The 15834-nt window shown below is 43.1% G+C and overlaps 1 protein-coding gene and 1 long non-coding RNA gene across 2 annotated transcripts in view; one reads left to right on the plus strand and one right to left on the minus strand.

Moving 5' to 3' along the window:
• LOC146707044 (uncharacterized) overlaps positions 1 to 15834 on the minus strand; it is a 103409-nt gene that overhangs the window by 72648 nt on the left and 14927 nt on the right. The gene's annotated exons all lie outside the window — the stretch shown is intronic.
• Positions 2274 to 10437, plus strand: irf2bp2b (interferon regulatory factor 2 binding protein 2b). Its single transcript, XM_085458361.1, has 2 exons — positions 2274 to 3271; positions 3588 to 10437. The coding sequence occupies exons 1-2, from the start codon at positions 2506 to 2508 to the stop codon at positions 4328 to 4330; spliced, it is 1509 nt and encodes a 502-aa protein (XP_085314487.1). The 5' UTR covers positions 2274 to 2505; the 3' UTR covers positions 4331 to 10437.

Genomic DNA, 15834 nt, shown 5'->3' on the forward strand with positions numbered 1-15834 from the left:
AAAAAAATAAGCTGTTGAATGACTGGTCAATTGTTTATGTTCCTATGTTGTATCAGTCTGTGTTTCTACCCTGAACTATGGCCATGAGCTGTGGATGGTGTCCAGGACATGCTGGCTGATTTGTGGTGTCCACCCAGTAGATCTGGAGATGATGACCAGGAAGAATGAGATCTGGGTGTCTCTGTAGAAAATAGATGGATAAATGGACATCTATATGATGGCTCACGGGTGTTTTTAGCACCAGTTTTCTACACTGTACTTATTTCTAATCAATTATGCTGATTATTCTGTGCCTTTGGGCTTTACCTGCATTTAATAAACTTGAAAATACATGCTAATTTTAATGCAACTGGGTATATTATCACTTTAAATTTAATGGCTTTCTATTACTATCATTTTTAAATACTTTCCATTTCTATAATATTTTACTTCAAAAAGTAGGTTTTGGTTGAATTACTGCCAGTTGTGTTATTGCTTTCTATTGCTATAACTATTCATACCAGTGAGAGGAAAATGATCATTTCAGCTCAGCAGAAGTCTGAATAGAAGGGAGGGAGGTCTACAGTTTGCCTGGTAACAGCAGCTTAATTCTGGGATTGGCTTCTGCAGTGTTGATGTCAGATGTGCCTGGCAACGAGACTGGAATGCAACAGAAGGATTTAACACCCACTCAGCGTCACACCGATCTCCTAAACAGAACTGCTTTAACACTTGTTGCCTTGACACTGCAGAGTTGATTATTTAAATCCGACGATTATTTTTTCACTGTCTGCATCTTTGGTATTTAGAAAAACACTTGGAGCCCTGCAGACAAAGATAAGAATTGAATGAAAAGAGGTCCCACTCTGCTTCAAACTCCACGCATCCCTTTTCAAACCAAGTATAATATGTGGTGAAGCAGGTCGGTGCCGGTGTCATAAAAACTGCATTTGGAACCAGACACAGCCTTGTTTGTCATGTTATTGTCTTTTTACATGTGTAGTGTCATTATAATAAATTTAAATTACACACACAGTGACTGTATTTAACTGGTTGTTGCGATTTTAATGTTGTTGTTTATATTTTTCAGGTTATAAGATAAGATAAGATAACCTTTATTAGTCCCACACGTGGAAAATTTGTTTTATACTGTTGTATCTCTAATGTTTTGCTATTTTACCACCAATAGAGAAAGAGTTAAATTTGCATATTAGTACAACAGAACAAAGTAAACATGGCACCTCCGTGTTGGCTTCATCTTTCAGCTCTGGACGTTCCTGCTTTGTAAAAACACTCTGTAAGGTCTGAGGGGTGTCTTACAAAGAAAGTTCAACACAGCCGGGCTTTCTTTGTGTTAACTGGTTTAACAAAATCTCTCAGGTCACATGGCTCAAGGAACACCTTTCAGAAAAATATCCTTTGAATGCTGCTCACTCCATCGAAGACATTATCAGATGATGATAAATTGAAATCTTTAAAGAACATTAAAAATTAACAGTAAAAAGAATCAGTGTTGCAATGAAGATAAGAAATTGGTCTGTTTTCCTTCTCTCAACCGGTCGCAGCAGATGGCCCCGCCCCTCCCTGAGCCTGGTATATATATATATGTATATATATATATATATATATATATATATATATATATATATATATATATATATATATATATACATTCTGTATGTATTATTGTAGGGTCTACCTTACATTATAAAGTGCCTTAAAGCAACTGTTGTTGTGAATTGTATAAATAAAATTGAATTGAACTGAAATTAATGCTGGAGAAAATCTTTATTCTAGTGCTGTGAAACTTTAAATTGGATCATTTAAATATGAAAGCTTACAGTCCCACAGGCTGGCAAAGTGGAAATGACTTCAGTTTGACACAGATCAAAGTGAAATGATTTTTCTTAATTGAACAGGTGTTTTTGGTGTGTTTTAGGAGCCGCAATTCCTGCCGAGTGAAAGAGACCCAGCAGCAGATTAGATTATAATCAAGTATACACACTTTCTGCATGTAATGTGACTATGTGTGTTGCTTTTCAACATGCTGCAAATAACGGGGTTTTTTTATATGATGAAAAGCAAAGTGAGCCGGAGTCAAATTCCTTGTTTGTGTGCACAAACTAAAAAATAAAGATAATTCTGGCTCTACGGTCGCTGCCGTGTTTTATTACACTCCCAATAAAACACAGAGCGGTCCCTCTTCGCGGGTATACAATATCTTCAAACGTAAACGCTCCGGACAAAGGGTCCCGCATGCGCGTCGTCGAAGAATCCAGTAAATAGAACCCAGGAGCACGAGCAGTGTCTGTGCTGACGTCACGGCCGTACGTTGAGAGCTGGAGCGGAGTTGTAAGCGCGAGCTCAGACGGAGGCGCGCCGAGGGAACAGCTACAGCTATGGTGCTCTGTTCTTCTTCGTGAGGACGAAATCAGCCAATTTTATTCTCGTTGACGTCTTTTTCTCCGTCTTCTCCGCGACGTAAACAAGCCGTCGGACATTTTGAAATCGCTTCGGGGATACAATATGTCTTCCACGGTGGTCGCTGCCTCCAGAAGGCAGTCCTGCTATTTATGCGATCTGCCCCGCATGCCGTGGGCGATGATCTGGGATTTTACCGAACCCGTCTGCCGTGGTTGTGTGAACTACGAAGGTGCCGACCGGATTGAATTCGTTATCGAGACTGCCAGGCAGCTAAAGAGAGCACACGGCTTTCAGGAGGGCCGCTCTCCCGGCCCGGGGAAGCCCCAGCACGCCGGGAAAGAGATCAATCACTCGGTTGGGGACCTGGGCTCTCGTCCCCCTCAACCTCTGGATCGTTATCCGCTGTCAGACAGGCCGCCGCGGCTGGGCCCGGAGTACCAGGCGGGCAGGCAGGCGAACGGCCTCCCGATGCCCAACGGATTTCCCAAACCCGACGAGCCCCCTGAGCTAAACCGCCAAAGCCCCAACCCCCGCAGGACTAGCACGGTTCCTCCTAACTTGGTGCCTTTGGTAAACGGCGCGATACCTGCCATACATCCACTCAGCGGCCGCCCGACACAGATCTGTCTGCCCGGCGCTCTGATCGCGCCTGTCCCCGGGGAGCACGGCAAGCGCCCAGAGGAGCTGAAAGACAAGCACCGGGCGGACAGCATGTCGGACATGTCGGACAGCCACAAGGACTGGATAAACAAAGGCAAAACTGTCAGGGACCTGATGCTGCACACGTTCGACGGCAGGGTAAAGAAGGACCACACCGCCATGCAGCGGGTCATGGCGTACGAAATGAGTGGCACTTCCTCAAAAACAGGTAGGCTGTTTGTTTTGTGTCTGCACTAGAATGTGGTGAGCTGGCACGCGCCATGAAAACGGGAACTAAACAGCAGGGAACTAATGTGTCAGCACTTCACACACGGTGTGTCGTGGATTTACGCCATCGTGACGGGTCCGCCCAGCCACGCTGCTGGCATGCACCCGTTCACCTCTTGTGTGAGACAGCAGTACGGGAGCAGGTGTGTGTGTGTGTGGTTGTTGGGGGAAGGGTGTTTAGAAATTTCCTGCCTCGTAGTCTGCACAGGCCGGGATGTTAGTGTGGCTGTTAACCCTGCTGCTTTTCCTTTGCACAGACAGAGGGAAGCACCCTCGGCCTGGGAAGAGGAAGGCCTCCCCTGAGCCAGACTGTGAGAGCAGTGTCCCCAAGATGAACGGCAGTGAGGGCCAGCCATGGCTCCCCTCACCCTCTGAAGTCCTGAAGATGCCCCCAGCTGCCCTGCCAGGCTTCTCTGCAGCGCCTCCATCAACCATCTCCCCCCACTCCCGCACCACACCACCTGAGGCTGCCACAGCGCAGAATGGCCAGTCTCCCATGACTGCACTCATCCTCGCCACCGATAACGCAGGCAGCACGGGCTCACCTAAGGACGGCAGCCAGGTACATTCCACCGTGGCGGGGGCACGACGGAACAGCGGGAGCCCCCTGTCACCCTCACAGAGGAGGTTGGCCCAGAGAGAGGGGCCTGTGAGTGCCAACCCCTCTGCTCCGCATGGTCCCGGCAGTATGGAGCCACCGCCACAGAGCATTCCGGATTCCTCTGTGCCGCCGGGCAGCGTGCCGCTGTGCTGCACTCTGTGCCATGAGCGGCTAGAGGACACTCATTTTGTCCAGTGCCCTTCAGTGCCCTCTCACAAGTTCTGTTTCCCCTGCTCCCGGGAGAGCATCAAGCAGCAGGGGGCCACCGGCGAGGTGTACTGTCCCAGTGGTGAAAGGTGCCCGCTGGTTGGCTCCAATGTACCCTGGGCCTTCATGCAGGGGGAAATAACCACCATATTGGCCGGAGATATAAAGGTAAAAAAGGAGCGGGACCCTTAAAAAGTTCTCCGACTGCTTCTCGTGAACTTGTTTCCCTCTTGTAACCCAAGTATGGCAACAACAGCAGGACATAAAGTAACAGACACAGCTCACCCAGCAAGCCTCAGAGGAGCTGGCAGACATGTACATAGTGAACACAGGGGAGTGTATACTTCATAAATGTGGCTGTAAAATTTGACTTCTTTCTTTAATACATTGTGTTTCTTACTGTGTTTCCAGTAAGACTTTTCCTTTTTCCCACCACAGCTGTTTCTTCTCAGTCTGTCGTTGTACTTTAGGTCTGCAGACAGTCCCTGTCGAGCATAGAATGTGACTAATTTGAGCACTTGGCAAAATCCTTTAATAAATGAAACAAAAAATGCTTCTAGCTGTACATGTATGCACTTGCCAAATACAGTTTCAGAACTTGTAATAATACCCCCAGTGTCTCTGTGGTTTGCTTATTTTCCATTATCCTGGAGTTGGTCGGAGAGTCATGGCCTGATTGTGAATCAGTCATGATGCAATCCCTCCCAGCAGGAACAAATTGGCTTCCAGGGAACAGTGGGTGGAAGGGAAAAGTCAGGGAGCGAGGGAGATGGAGGAGGGGGGATGAAGGCCGCAGTAGAAGTGCGTTGCATAAATGCTGTGTACTGTAAATCGCACGTGGGTGAGCCGAGGCTGCTCAGCGCTGAGGCCTCGTGCCCCATGAGTGCGGGGGGAGATAAGGAGGGCCTAAAAATAGTCACCGTGGCTTCAAAGTGACGCCCGCTCCGGCGTTTGTTGATGTCAAAACAACTGCCTCACATGTCCTGTTTGGGCACTTTGTCTGGATCTAGAGGTTTTCTCTTTGCTTCTCCTCCATGCACCCAAATCAGCCTGACATCTCGTCAGATGCTGGCAGCAGATCAGAGCTGTTGCTGACTGAACACACCCTGATTCCAATGAAAGCACATGGGAGACGTGAGGTCATGAGCGGCGGAGGCCCACTGGGACTGTTAGCGCAGGAACTGAGCGATCAACCCTTTGCTTTCCTCCTCCTTTCCCTTCTCTCTCCTCACGTTACACCCTCTGTCACGCTGTCAGGATGACGGAAATACCTCAGGGCTCTCTTTTCTGTTTCAGACAGGCTTCGTTCTCCACAACAAAGCGGCTTCATCAGACAAAATGGCTGCTGTCAGAGCGGATTTGGACGAACCTTAAATCCCCCCACGCTCTCGCCCCCGTGTCAGCGATGTTTATTTGTCTTATTTGCTTTGCTTTCACTTAAACGTGTATATCGAAGCGTCATCTGTGGATACTCTCTCGCTGTCACGTTTGACTGCTTTGACTTCAGGAAGAAAATAAGGAGGGGGCCCTGCTTCAGAGTAGGGGGGTGGGAGTAAATGCCTTGCTCAGGGGTCACGTGCTCCTTAGTGGAATTCCTGAGTCACTGTCCTCCCTCCCTCCTCTTCTAATGTCTCCTCCCCCCTACTGCAGTAACTTTTCAAGGCTGCTGAGCGCACAGACAGATGAATGGGGGCCTGTATGTGTTTATGCCAGGACACCGTGCAGGGAGGAAAACGTTAACCCTTCCCCAGCTTTCTCCCTCCACAGACAGCGTGTTTAGTTTTATCCTGCAGCACATTTAAAAGGAATGCAGTTTCCTTCCTGGTAGAGCTGTATCTGTGCTGGAGGGTAGACTGTTCTTTCAAACTTTCCTGATTGTCAAACTTTCATTTTTAAATCAAGATTTTCAGAAAATTTTATACCACAAACATCTATAACTTGTTTTTGAATGTCTTAAATGGGCTTAAAGAGGTTTTATAATAATTGCGTGCTGACCTGAACTGCGATTAAATCAGTCCAGGTCAGCAGACTAGTAGGTCAGTGGTGGGTTTGGTTATGCAATGGCTCTTTTTCTTTAATGAAATTCCTCTTACTTTGTAATCAGCAGTAGACAGGCTTTTACACTCCTGTCAGTCTGTCACTGGGACTCGCAGACAGCGTCTTAGGTCTAACAGAGTTCATATGAGTCACAGTTATTTGATACTTAGTGGTAATAAGGAACATCACGCTTCTGCATCACTCCCGCGTGTAGTGGGGAAACCTGAAGTAACATTTAATGCCTTGCATTAATATCATGGCCAAAGTAACCTCAGGATTCACTGATGTGCTTCTCATTGCACCTTTAACATTTTACAAGTTTGTCATCAAAGTATAGTTCAATAAATGCAAGTACTTAAAAAAGAGGTCAAGTAAAGACTGATAATTTCAAATTGTGTTCCAGTACAGTAGTACAGGTTTCATCCTGTCAGCGGGGAGAACATTGCTTTTTTAAAATCAGAAACACTTGGAGATGTGCAGCGACAGTTACCCAAAACCCAGTTTTTGTTCTGTCAGACGGACAAGTTCACAGACTGATAACAAAGCAACACTGATGTCAGTTTGTAATGATTTGTTTTCTTAAATTTAATATATTATTCATGTTAAGATTGGTGTCAGGTCTGCCACTTCACTCTGTGATTTGGCTGCTGAATATGGAAGCTGCTGTTTGACTTCAGTAGTGAATGAAACCCAACAACCCCCCCAAAATAGAGACTTGTTAAAGTTTTTTTGCAGATAATGACGCTTCCCTTTTCACAGTCCTGAAACCAAACAGTAGCCTTTGAGTTAAAACTACTCGGACTTCCTCCAAGTTCTGGAGAGTCTGGATTATTCTTCAGTGCTTCGTGCAACACTTTCACTTGAATGCATTTTTGGTGTTTCTTTAGTAACAATTGTTCCTATTTTTGTTGGCCTGTAAGGTTGTGATAACATGCCAGTTAAGACCATAATGAAATATTTACAATTAACTTTCAGCTTTGTGAAACTGAGTCGTATCTGTAAATGCTTAAAAATAAACTTCAACCTGACCACACCAGGTGAGGTTCAGCTCAGACCTCAGGCCTGTGCTACGAAGAAACAAATCTAGAGTAAGTGATTATTAACTCATTGTGAGGTCATACCGTGCAAAGGTTTATTATACTTTAAGTTGCAAAAAGTTGATTACTGTGAACTTGAAAAAGTTCTAACGGAACAATCCTGAATCGGAGCAGTCTTTGGTTTGTCCTCCATCTTCAAAATAACACCAAACCTTTCAAGGTACTTTTAAGGATTTTAAACTTGCCACAGCTCTTCTGTAAACTCAGGCAGTATCAGTGCCTCCTGTCTCTTCATGATGCTGGACTATTATCTCTATGGGGATCTTCCTCTTCTTGTGACTGAAGTTCATCTTTTCCAGGCTCTGCCTGTTTACGCTCATTGTTTTATGTACAAATTAATTTGGGAACATCTACAGTATCTGAAAGTTTAGTCACAGTGCTGAAATATTTAAAGGAAACTTCCACACAGTGCTACTTGTTAGCTCCTTGTGTTATTGTCAGTTATGCCAGCCTTATGTTGCAGAAAAAATCTACTTGCAGAGTGGGAGCCCTGCCTCGATACAAAGGCCCTTCAGCCTACGGATCCTTTTGATGTCTTTCAGCCAATCAGATGACCATATCAAAATAGATCCAAAACTCCGCCCTCTCTCTCAGGATGGTTCATTTTTGGCACGAGGTCGGCCTCAGATTCCAGTCGAACCAGCCGCGTTTTTTTTCATCTGTCACAGAAACTCAACACCCCAAGGGCCCGAAGAGCCAACGGCCCCAGATTAATGGGTTTGCTCAAATTACGTGGCGCACACAGGAGAAAAACTCTGGGTTTCTCTCTCCTCCTGTCTCCCTCTCTACACTCTGTTTGTTCAGCTGTTCCTCACCCAAAGCTCAACCCCCTCCAGCACCAAACCGCCTCCTCTTTCCTGACTCTGAAGTCCAGGATAAGGCTGTTGTCTTGATTTTACATCTGCAGAACAGCAAACACACCGAGAGCAGGAACAACAAACCTCAGCTCTTCACACCTCCGTGAACACTGCCAGTGACAGTAGCTTGGATAAAAAACACTGTGCCATGCAGCTATTTTTAATAGGTAGGAAACTCTACCTGCAGGGCAAATAAAGAGACTTATGATGCTTGGAAACTAGGTCATAATCGAGTGAAAAAGACAGCTCTGTGATCTTATATATAAAACATATGAAAGCTGTTTTTAACTTTGAAGCTTTGTGGTCTGTCCAAGCTGGAGTCAAACTGTGAAGTATAGTATACAAAATAACATGGCAGTGAGCTTTTACTGGATTCACATTAACATTACAAATGACTTAAGAAAGTCATTTACACAACAATGATTCATTTTATGTTATTTAGAGGCAATCATTATGATTTAAACTGGTCAATAGTAGTTGTTGGTGGTGGACGGCTGTTTACATCCACTTATTATTGGTCGTAAAGGTCAGGAACATTTTTTTTAATGGTTTTCTTAAACTGTTGTTTTCCAGGGTGAAATGATTGTACAGCATTCATGTTTAATGACTTCAAAAAACATGAGTCATGGTGAAAAGCTTTTAGCATAATTTTTGCTGGATATTTGACCACTCCTCTCGACGGAGTTGTTAGAGTTCATTTAAAGTGGTTGGTTTCTTGGTTCGAGCCGGCTCAGCCCTACTTTCAACGGGGTTGGGGTCAAGATTTTGGGAATTCCATTCCAGAAGCTTAATGTTAGCCTGCTTTATCCTTTCCAAAACCATCTTTAATGTGTATTTGGTATCATTGTCCCGTTGGAACTTCTCATTGTATCCCAAGTCTCAAACTGCACATTTAAGGTGAAGCTGAAGAATTCGAAGGTAACCTTCCAGTATTCCATTTACTTTGTGCAGCATACCAGTGCCACTGGCAGCAGTACATACCCCAAGCATGATGCTGCCACCACCATCCTTGACAGTTTATAAAGTGTTCTTGGGTTTCAAAGCTTCAACTTTACTCCTCCAAACTTATCTCTTGTCATTGTGGCCAAACAGTTCCATCTTTGTCCGTAAGGTAGTTAGCTTGTCTATGTGGGCAACGGCAAATATTAGTGTAGTTTGAAGGAGCGGAGCTTCGTTCCTGGTCCCTACGCCCTCGGTCCTGACTTCACTGTGAACAGTGCTGCTGGTGTTCCGGCAGGCTTGAGGCTTGATAGTTTCTGAACAACCTAACCAATTTCTTCTCATTTGAGGGTAGCCATGTGGGTCTTGATCCGCTGACTCTTATGTTAAAATGACCAATTTTACTTTAAAAAAGCATGTACACACTGCTACAAAAGGCTTCTTGGGGCTCCACAGATAGCTTACCCCTTCATAGCAACTGAATGTTATTTCATAACGTATCTACTGGGATACAGTTGAAGCTTATAGAGAGGGGGGTATCTGCTTCAAGCGACAGTGTTTCTGTCTACTAGGCCTCACCACTTGTTGGATTTTTCACTGTAGTGGATCTCTTAATTGTATTTTTTGCTGCTGGTGAACTTTTTGAAGCGTTTTTAAAGTAATTATCTTGCAAGAAGTTTGTGCTTCAGTTTTGGTGAATATAATTCCAGTATGATATTATTCCGTTACCCACCAATTAACCAATACGTCTGTCTGTGAGACAGTTTGCCTCAGCCCAAGGCCCAGAGAGGAAAGCAGCATTTCTAAATGTCATGTGTATAATAGCTTGCATTTGTATTCACTCACACAGGTGAAATAATAAAATGAACAAAAGTAGTTTTGTAGTAATTCTGTGGAGCAGCAACTGAAAATAATTTTTAAAAACTTTAATTTTAAACGTCCAGTTCTCTGAGAACTCGGTCCTTGCTAGTTGCCTAATTTTGTCAACTAGCAGCTAAATATTAGCAGTAAGTGTTGACATCAACCCCATGCTGATGTGCTGTGCTGGCTTTAGGGTGAGCTTGGGTTAACCATGTGCTCCAGGGTCATTGTGTCCAAATGAGTTGTTTGTACATCCAGGGCTGGGGCCTCTCTTCATTTAGACTGTGTCCAGATCCTAATGCTGTTCAAAAGGTCAATCAGTCCCCGCGTGAAAAATGACCCGAGCTTAGACCAACATGCTGCTGTCACACAATTCGTTGGTCAGGCCCCCACCGCGTCAGCACTTTCCTGTGTACCCTGGGGCATTACAGACCACCCCCACATCCTTACCTCGTGGCACACACATACATTGTGTTCTGTCAAAATAAAGGCCTGAATTCTTCTGTTTCTTTCTTCTGCTGTGCTGCGTTTTTCCAGCCCAGGCTGCCATTTCAGGTAAACCTTTTCTTCATCTTTGGTATTAGTGGAAAAACATGCATGAAAACAAACATTTAGATTAAGAAAATAAGAATACATATAAATACTAAAGGTAAAACAGAAATGCTAATGTAAGACGTAAGAAACTAATGACACAAATAAAAGTTAGAATAAAGGTCAGAAGAAATGTGACGTCAATTTGTAGAATCAGCAAAAACATCTGAAGACATTTGTGTCAGAAAAGACAGTTTTGTTGTAGTTTTTCCACAAGTCAAACTTTTGTCTTTGTTTTTCTTTTTTTTTTTAGTTGGTGTTTGGTGATTTTTACTTGGTAAAATTTAGGAAAAGCAAACAAGTAATAATTAGCAATGCACTAAACCACTGCAGCTCAATCACCATGCAAAAGCAAACATACTTCACAACCTCTTCCCCATCATTCCAGAGAAAGGTTGGTCACCAAACTTCTAAACAACACAGTGTTTAGAAGTTTGACTTCGTTTTTCTTGGTTATTAATGTGTTTTGCAAGTTTTTCCAAGTCCATGCACTGATATCCACTAGAGAAGATCACAGCCTTTCAGAAATGGTTTCTGGTCGTATTTCTTGCATACAAACATTTCTTGTTACTAGCTTGTCAACATTAGCCTGTAGCTAAAGTTGTCCACCCACACAAAAAATGAACACAGTTGTGATTAGTTGCCTGAAAAGGATCAACAATGAAGACAACATCATCTTTCTGAGAAGATAGATGTGAATCAATAGTAAAGCTCAACATTAAAACTTATAGACCTCTCTGGTGAAACGTTTTCTACCCTCACTAAATTTGACATAGATTTACTAATTCATATTTGTATACAGTTTAGTCCACATAGATTGCAGGGTAATACAGGTTACGGATAATGAAGTAATAACACCAAGTGCATCAGCTGGGTTATAAAATGTGCCACGTGTTAGTTTGTAGCCAAGTGAAAGTATATAGCTAAAAAAAAACTAAAGAAGACCGAGAATAGAGCTTTGAAGTACTCCAGTGCTTACAGCAGACTTTCACTTCCCAAGAAATACATGTAAGTAGAATCAGTTCTGTATGTTTTTCAATAGTTGAATGATTATTACTGCTGCATGATATTTGCATACAAGTAACTACATGCACATGGGATCAGCTGTCTAGTTAAAAATTTCACTTTGCTAGAACTTTATCTTTAGATAATCAAGTGTGTTAGAAACCAACAATAGATTTAAATTCCCAAAGTTTAACATAGCATCTGTAAAACCTGTCAAAATCATAAAAGGGGTGGAATGTGTGTGCTCAGGTTTTTTCAGGTGGAGTTTTTTCTGTGGAAACACAAATGGAAAGTGACCAGTCTCACTCAGCATCCAAAGTGCTTTTACAGCTCATTCACTCAGGCAACTGTCAGTGTAAATAGTTGGCACTATATGAAGAGAATTGAGTTGTTTACATGGCACTGCAAGAGCTTTGTCCATCTTACTAACACACCCACAGCTAGTTTAAGAATCATCAATTAACTTAACAATTAGCAGTTTTCTAAAATACTTTGTTTTTGCTGACAGTCATCGTTTGGATCGATGTAACTCTAAATAAATAAGCTTGTTAGTGCCACAACAGTTACTTTTCTTTGGTTTCACTTCATTTGAATCTTGCAGCCCCAAAATCCCCAAAAGTTTCTACTACACAGCAGAAAAAGAAGATAGCGAGAGAGATGAAGATGTGAAAGGTGTGTGATGTTTCCTGAGGTTGCAGATAGACACTGCCATCTAATTTTAGAGAGTGCAGCTGCTGTTTGATCCACCAAAGGATCCTGTGCCTTTAATCAGCAAACACCCAGCAGTGAGCACCAAGAAAGGAACACAGTGTTATGTTGACTCTGTATCTGGAAAAGAGGTTTACAGAGCAAAGCCCAAATATAGCAGCTAGTTCTCAGAGCCGCAACCCTGTTGCCTGGATATCCCTGCTGGAAAGTAAACAGAGGGGATGTTGGATTTGCCACGTCAATGAACTGGCAGGAAGTAAAGGCCACACTGAGGGGGGAGGGGGAGGCAATCTCTTTTATTAATGCTGAAACTTTATAACCTGGGAACAGCAGGCTGGACTGTTTCCTGGCTGGAGAGGGAGTTTTACAGTAGAGCTGTGTTTAGAGGCAGTACGCACCTTATCTGGCACTTTTATTACAAAGCACAGGGAGCCAACCAAATGTGATATTGATGACATCACCCTGCAGAGATACAGAAAAGTCTCTGCAGGTTGAAAACACACACAAATTAAAGGACAAAGGAGAGCTGTGTCATTCAGAGGAGACTTGTGAGTTTCTGTAAGTAGAATGGGAGGCAGAGCCAGCTCCCAGTTTGGATACGGGTTAAAACTTTCCTTTTCAAATAAGGCTTGAAGACTTCCCATGATGAACTCTGTATCTGTTTATACACTGCTAATGCAGCTCATTAAATTATGTCTTCTCTGTCCCACAGTTGTCTTTTGTCCGTCTCCCTGTGCTCCCGCTTTATTCTTCTCTCCTCTCCCAAACTGGTCGCAGCAGATGGCCCCGCCCCTCCCTGAACCTGGTTCTGCCGGAGGTTTCTTCCTGTTAAAAGGGAGTTTTTCCTTCCCACTGTCGCCAGGTGACAGATTTTGATTTTCGAGGTTTCCTCTAACATTATTAAGATAAGATAAGATAAGATAACCTTTATTAGTCCCACACGTGGGAAATTTGTTTTGTCACAGCAGGAAGTGGACAGTGCAAAAGTTATGAGGCAAAAATTAGAATACAATAAGAATAAATACAGTACACAACTGTACAGAATATTACTGTTACCTTTCAGTACTAAGCACCTTAACCCTCCTGTTATGTTGCGGGTCAGATTGACCCAGAACAGAAGAGATGTCACATGTCATCTGCATCACTACAGAAAATGAAAAAAATCAAAATTATAAAAGAAAATTGTAAAATAATCAATGCCAGTGTTTCTGACACTTTTGGATGAGTAAATTTGCCCCGGGTCAAATTAACCCAGGAGCATAATTGGTGTTCCTGGAAACCAACATAACAGGAAGGTTAAGGCAACTTGTATGATATATAAATAAAATCTAAAGAAATATTACTCACTCACTGCTGGTGCTGTGCTGTACCTGCTGTTTCAACACCTCTGCCACCTTATTATCCACCATTTAATGTTAATTTATTGAAGTATTTAAGTTCCCAATTTTATTTACAACATATTTTTGGAGAGTGACAAGCTCACTGTTAATTATCCCTTGGGGATAAATAAAGTCTTTCTGCCTCGATACAAACCTCATTAATTATAGTTAAACATTTCAAAGACATTACAAAGACATAATAATTAATAAAGTCTGGTTAACTATATCATCCTGGGTTAGGTCATCCATGTTGCTAATCATGTTTAAACATTAATTTTGATCATAAGCTTTCACAAAGAGAAAATCACACTTTCCCTGATCCAAGGAGCATCCCATTTTTCTTTTGTCAAATTTACCCTTCCTTGTTTTTTAATCTGCTTTTGGGCTAATGTCTCGGAGATGTGCTTTTTAAAGGGGAACACTCCCATCCTTCCAGCTCTCTGTTTAGCCTTAGCTTTGAGCATTAACTTTTAAGTACACTGTGGTTTGTGCTGTGCAGGGCGGAGCTGGGCTCTTGGCTGTGTTTGGAAGGCCTGGATCTTCTTCCTCAGATCTGCTTTGTAATTAAATATCCCCCACAGCAGCACAGGGCCACTTAAAGAAGGGGAAGAGCCGCTTCCCTGCCAGCCTTCCTCTGTTAAATGTGTAACAGCTGCTCAGCACTTTCATCCTTGCTTGCTTAATATTTAGTTTGTTTTTAAAATCAGAGCCGACCTTTGATCCTCCACCCTCGCCTCCAGGCAGTTCTATATTTGATCTGCTAACGTCAGCATGCTTCCTCTTATCTACACTTTCACAAGTAACGCTAAAATCTGTTTATGTCATTTGTGTATTGAGGAGTCACGGGGTTTTCCTGAGGCTTCTTTTAGACTGCTCTCCACACGGCTGAATGAATAAGATGTTTTGTATTGTAACCTGATTTAGATCCTATGTGCAAAATAAAATTATGAAGATGACTTTCAAAGGAGACTAAGAAAAAGATATTTTGAAATTTAAGCAAAATATGTTAATTCCATAGCAAACTTATGCCATGCCCTACTTTAAAGCAGGAAAAATCCCTGCGAGACAAACTGGAATAATTAGGGCACTAAAAGTGTGGAGGATCCATTGTATCCGTGTAATAATAATTACTCGAATTAATCACGCTAAACATGCTCAAAAAGTCTTGAAACGTTGCACACACATGTGTAAATGTATGTGTTTCATTGGTTTTGGACATGGATGTTTTAAAACGGCTCTAGAGCGCCACCCTATGCATTGATTTTGATGGATTTTATAATTAATCAGTGTAAACTACAGTTTGTATCGTGGGGCGTTTCCATGGCGCCACAGTGAAATTCAATGATAAATTATAATTTTCTGTCAATCACACATACATCGTCCAATCCGGACCAAACTTTTCACATGTGATAATGACTGGCTTTTACATTTCAATACAACATTTGAAAATGGGCACAGCGCCACCTGGTGGAAAAACATAAAATTACATGTTTTACACTTTGAGGTACAGCAAGTGAATGACCCAAGAAATCTCAAATTTGGTGAGGAAGCCTGAAAAAGTTGGTCGTATGTTACATTGAAAACTGTAAGTTTTCGCAAATGACCGTGAACCTGGTGGCAAGGCAAATTTCAATGTTTTGCCATGAAGAATGAAAGTACTCTTGTTTAATGTGCCCAAACTTCACAGATTGATGAAAGCCCAGCCCTGAACAGACCTTGATGACATGCCAGTGCTAAACTTGAGTTATCACTATCGGGTACGTACAGGAGCAGCCGCATCCAGCTGCATCCAGGAGGCTTCATGGTGCTTCCCTAACTGGGCCAGCGGCCATTTTCTGTATCTAATCCCTTTTTTTGCCTGTGTTTTCTTTTCTGGTCCTGGTGGCTATGGACACTTTGCCCCACTCACTGGGAGCCACATGAATGTTGGGGCAGTAGTGCTGGAGGCGTGGGTGCCTAGGTCAGCTGTTCAGTGTCACCGGCTCATCCTATTGGCTATGGTGGACTCCATCCAACCCTGGTTCAGCTGGGGGCTTTTTTTGGAAGTTAAATGAGTGGGAATCAGATGTGTGCCAGGGGATATTCACAAATATCCCATTGTTCCAGTGGAAGACAGCTGGGAGGTCTGGGCAGCTGCTGTACTCTTAGGCATCCCTTTCTTCAGCTCTGATAGTTGGCTTTCTTCAAAGATGTAGTCCACCTGTGTGTACCTCCCTCCACTC

This window comes from Copadichromis virginalis, linkage group LG6 (assembly GCF_057382275.1).
Source record: "Copadichromis virginalis isolate Kocher_CV1m ecotype Utaka linkage group LG6, C_Virginalis_male_GT1.1, whole genome shotgun sequence".
NCBI classification, from domain to species: Eukaryota; Metazoa; Chordata; class Actinopteri; order Cichliformes; family Cichlidae; genus Copadichromis; species Copadichromis virginalis.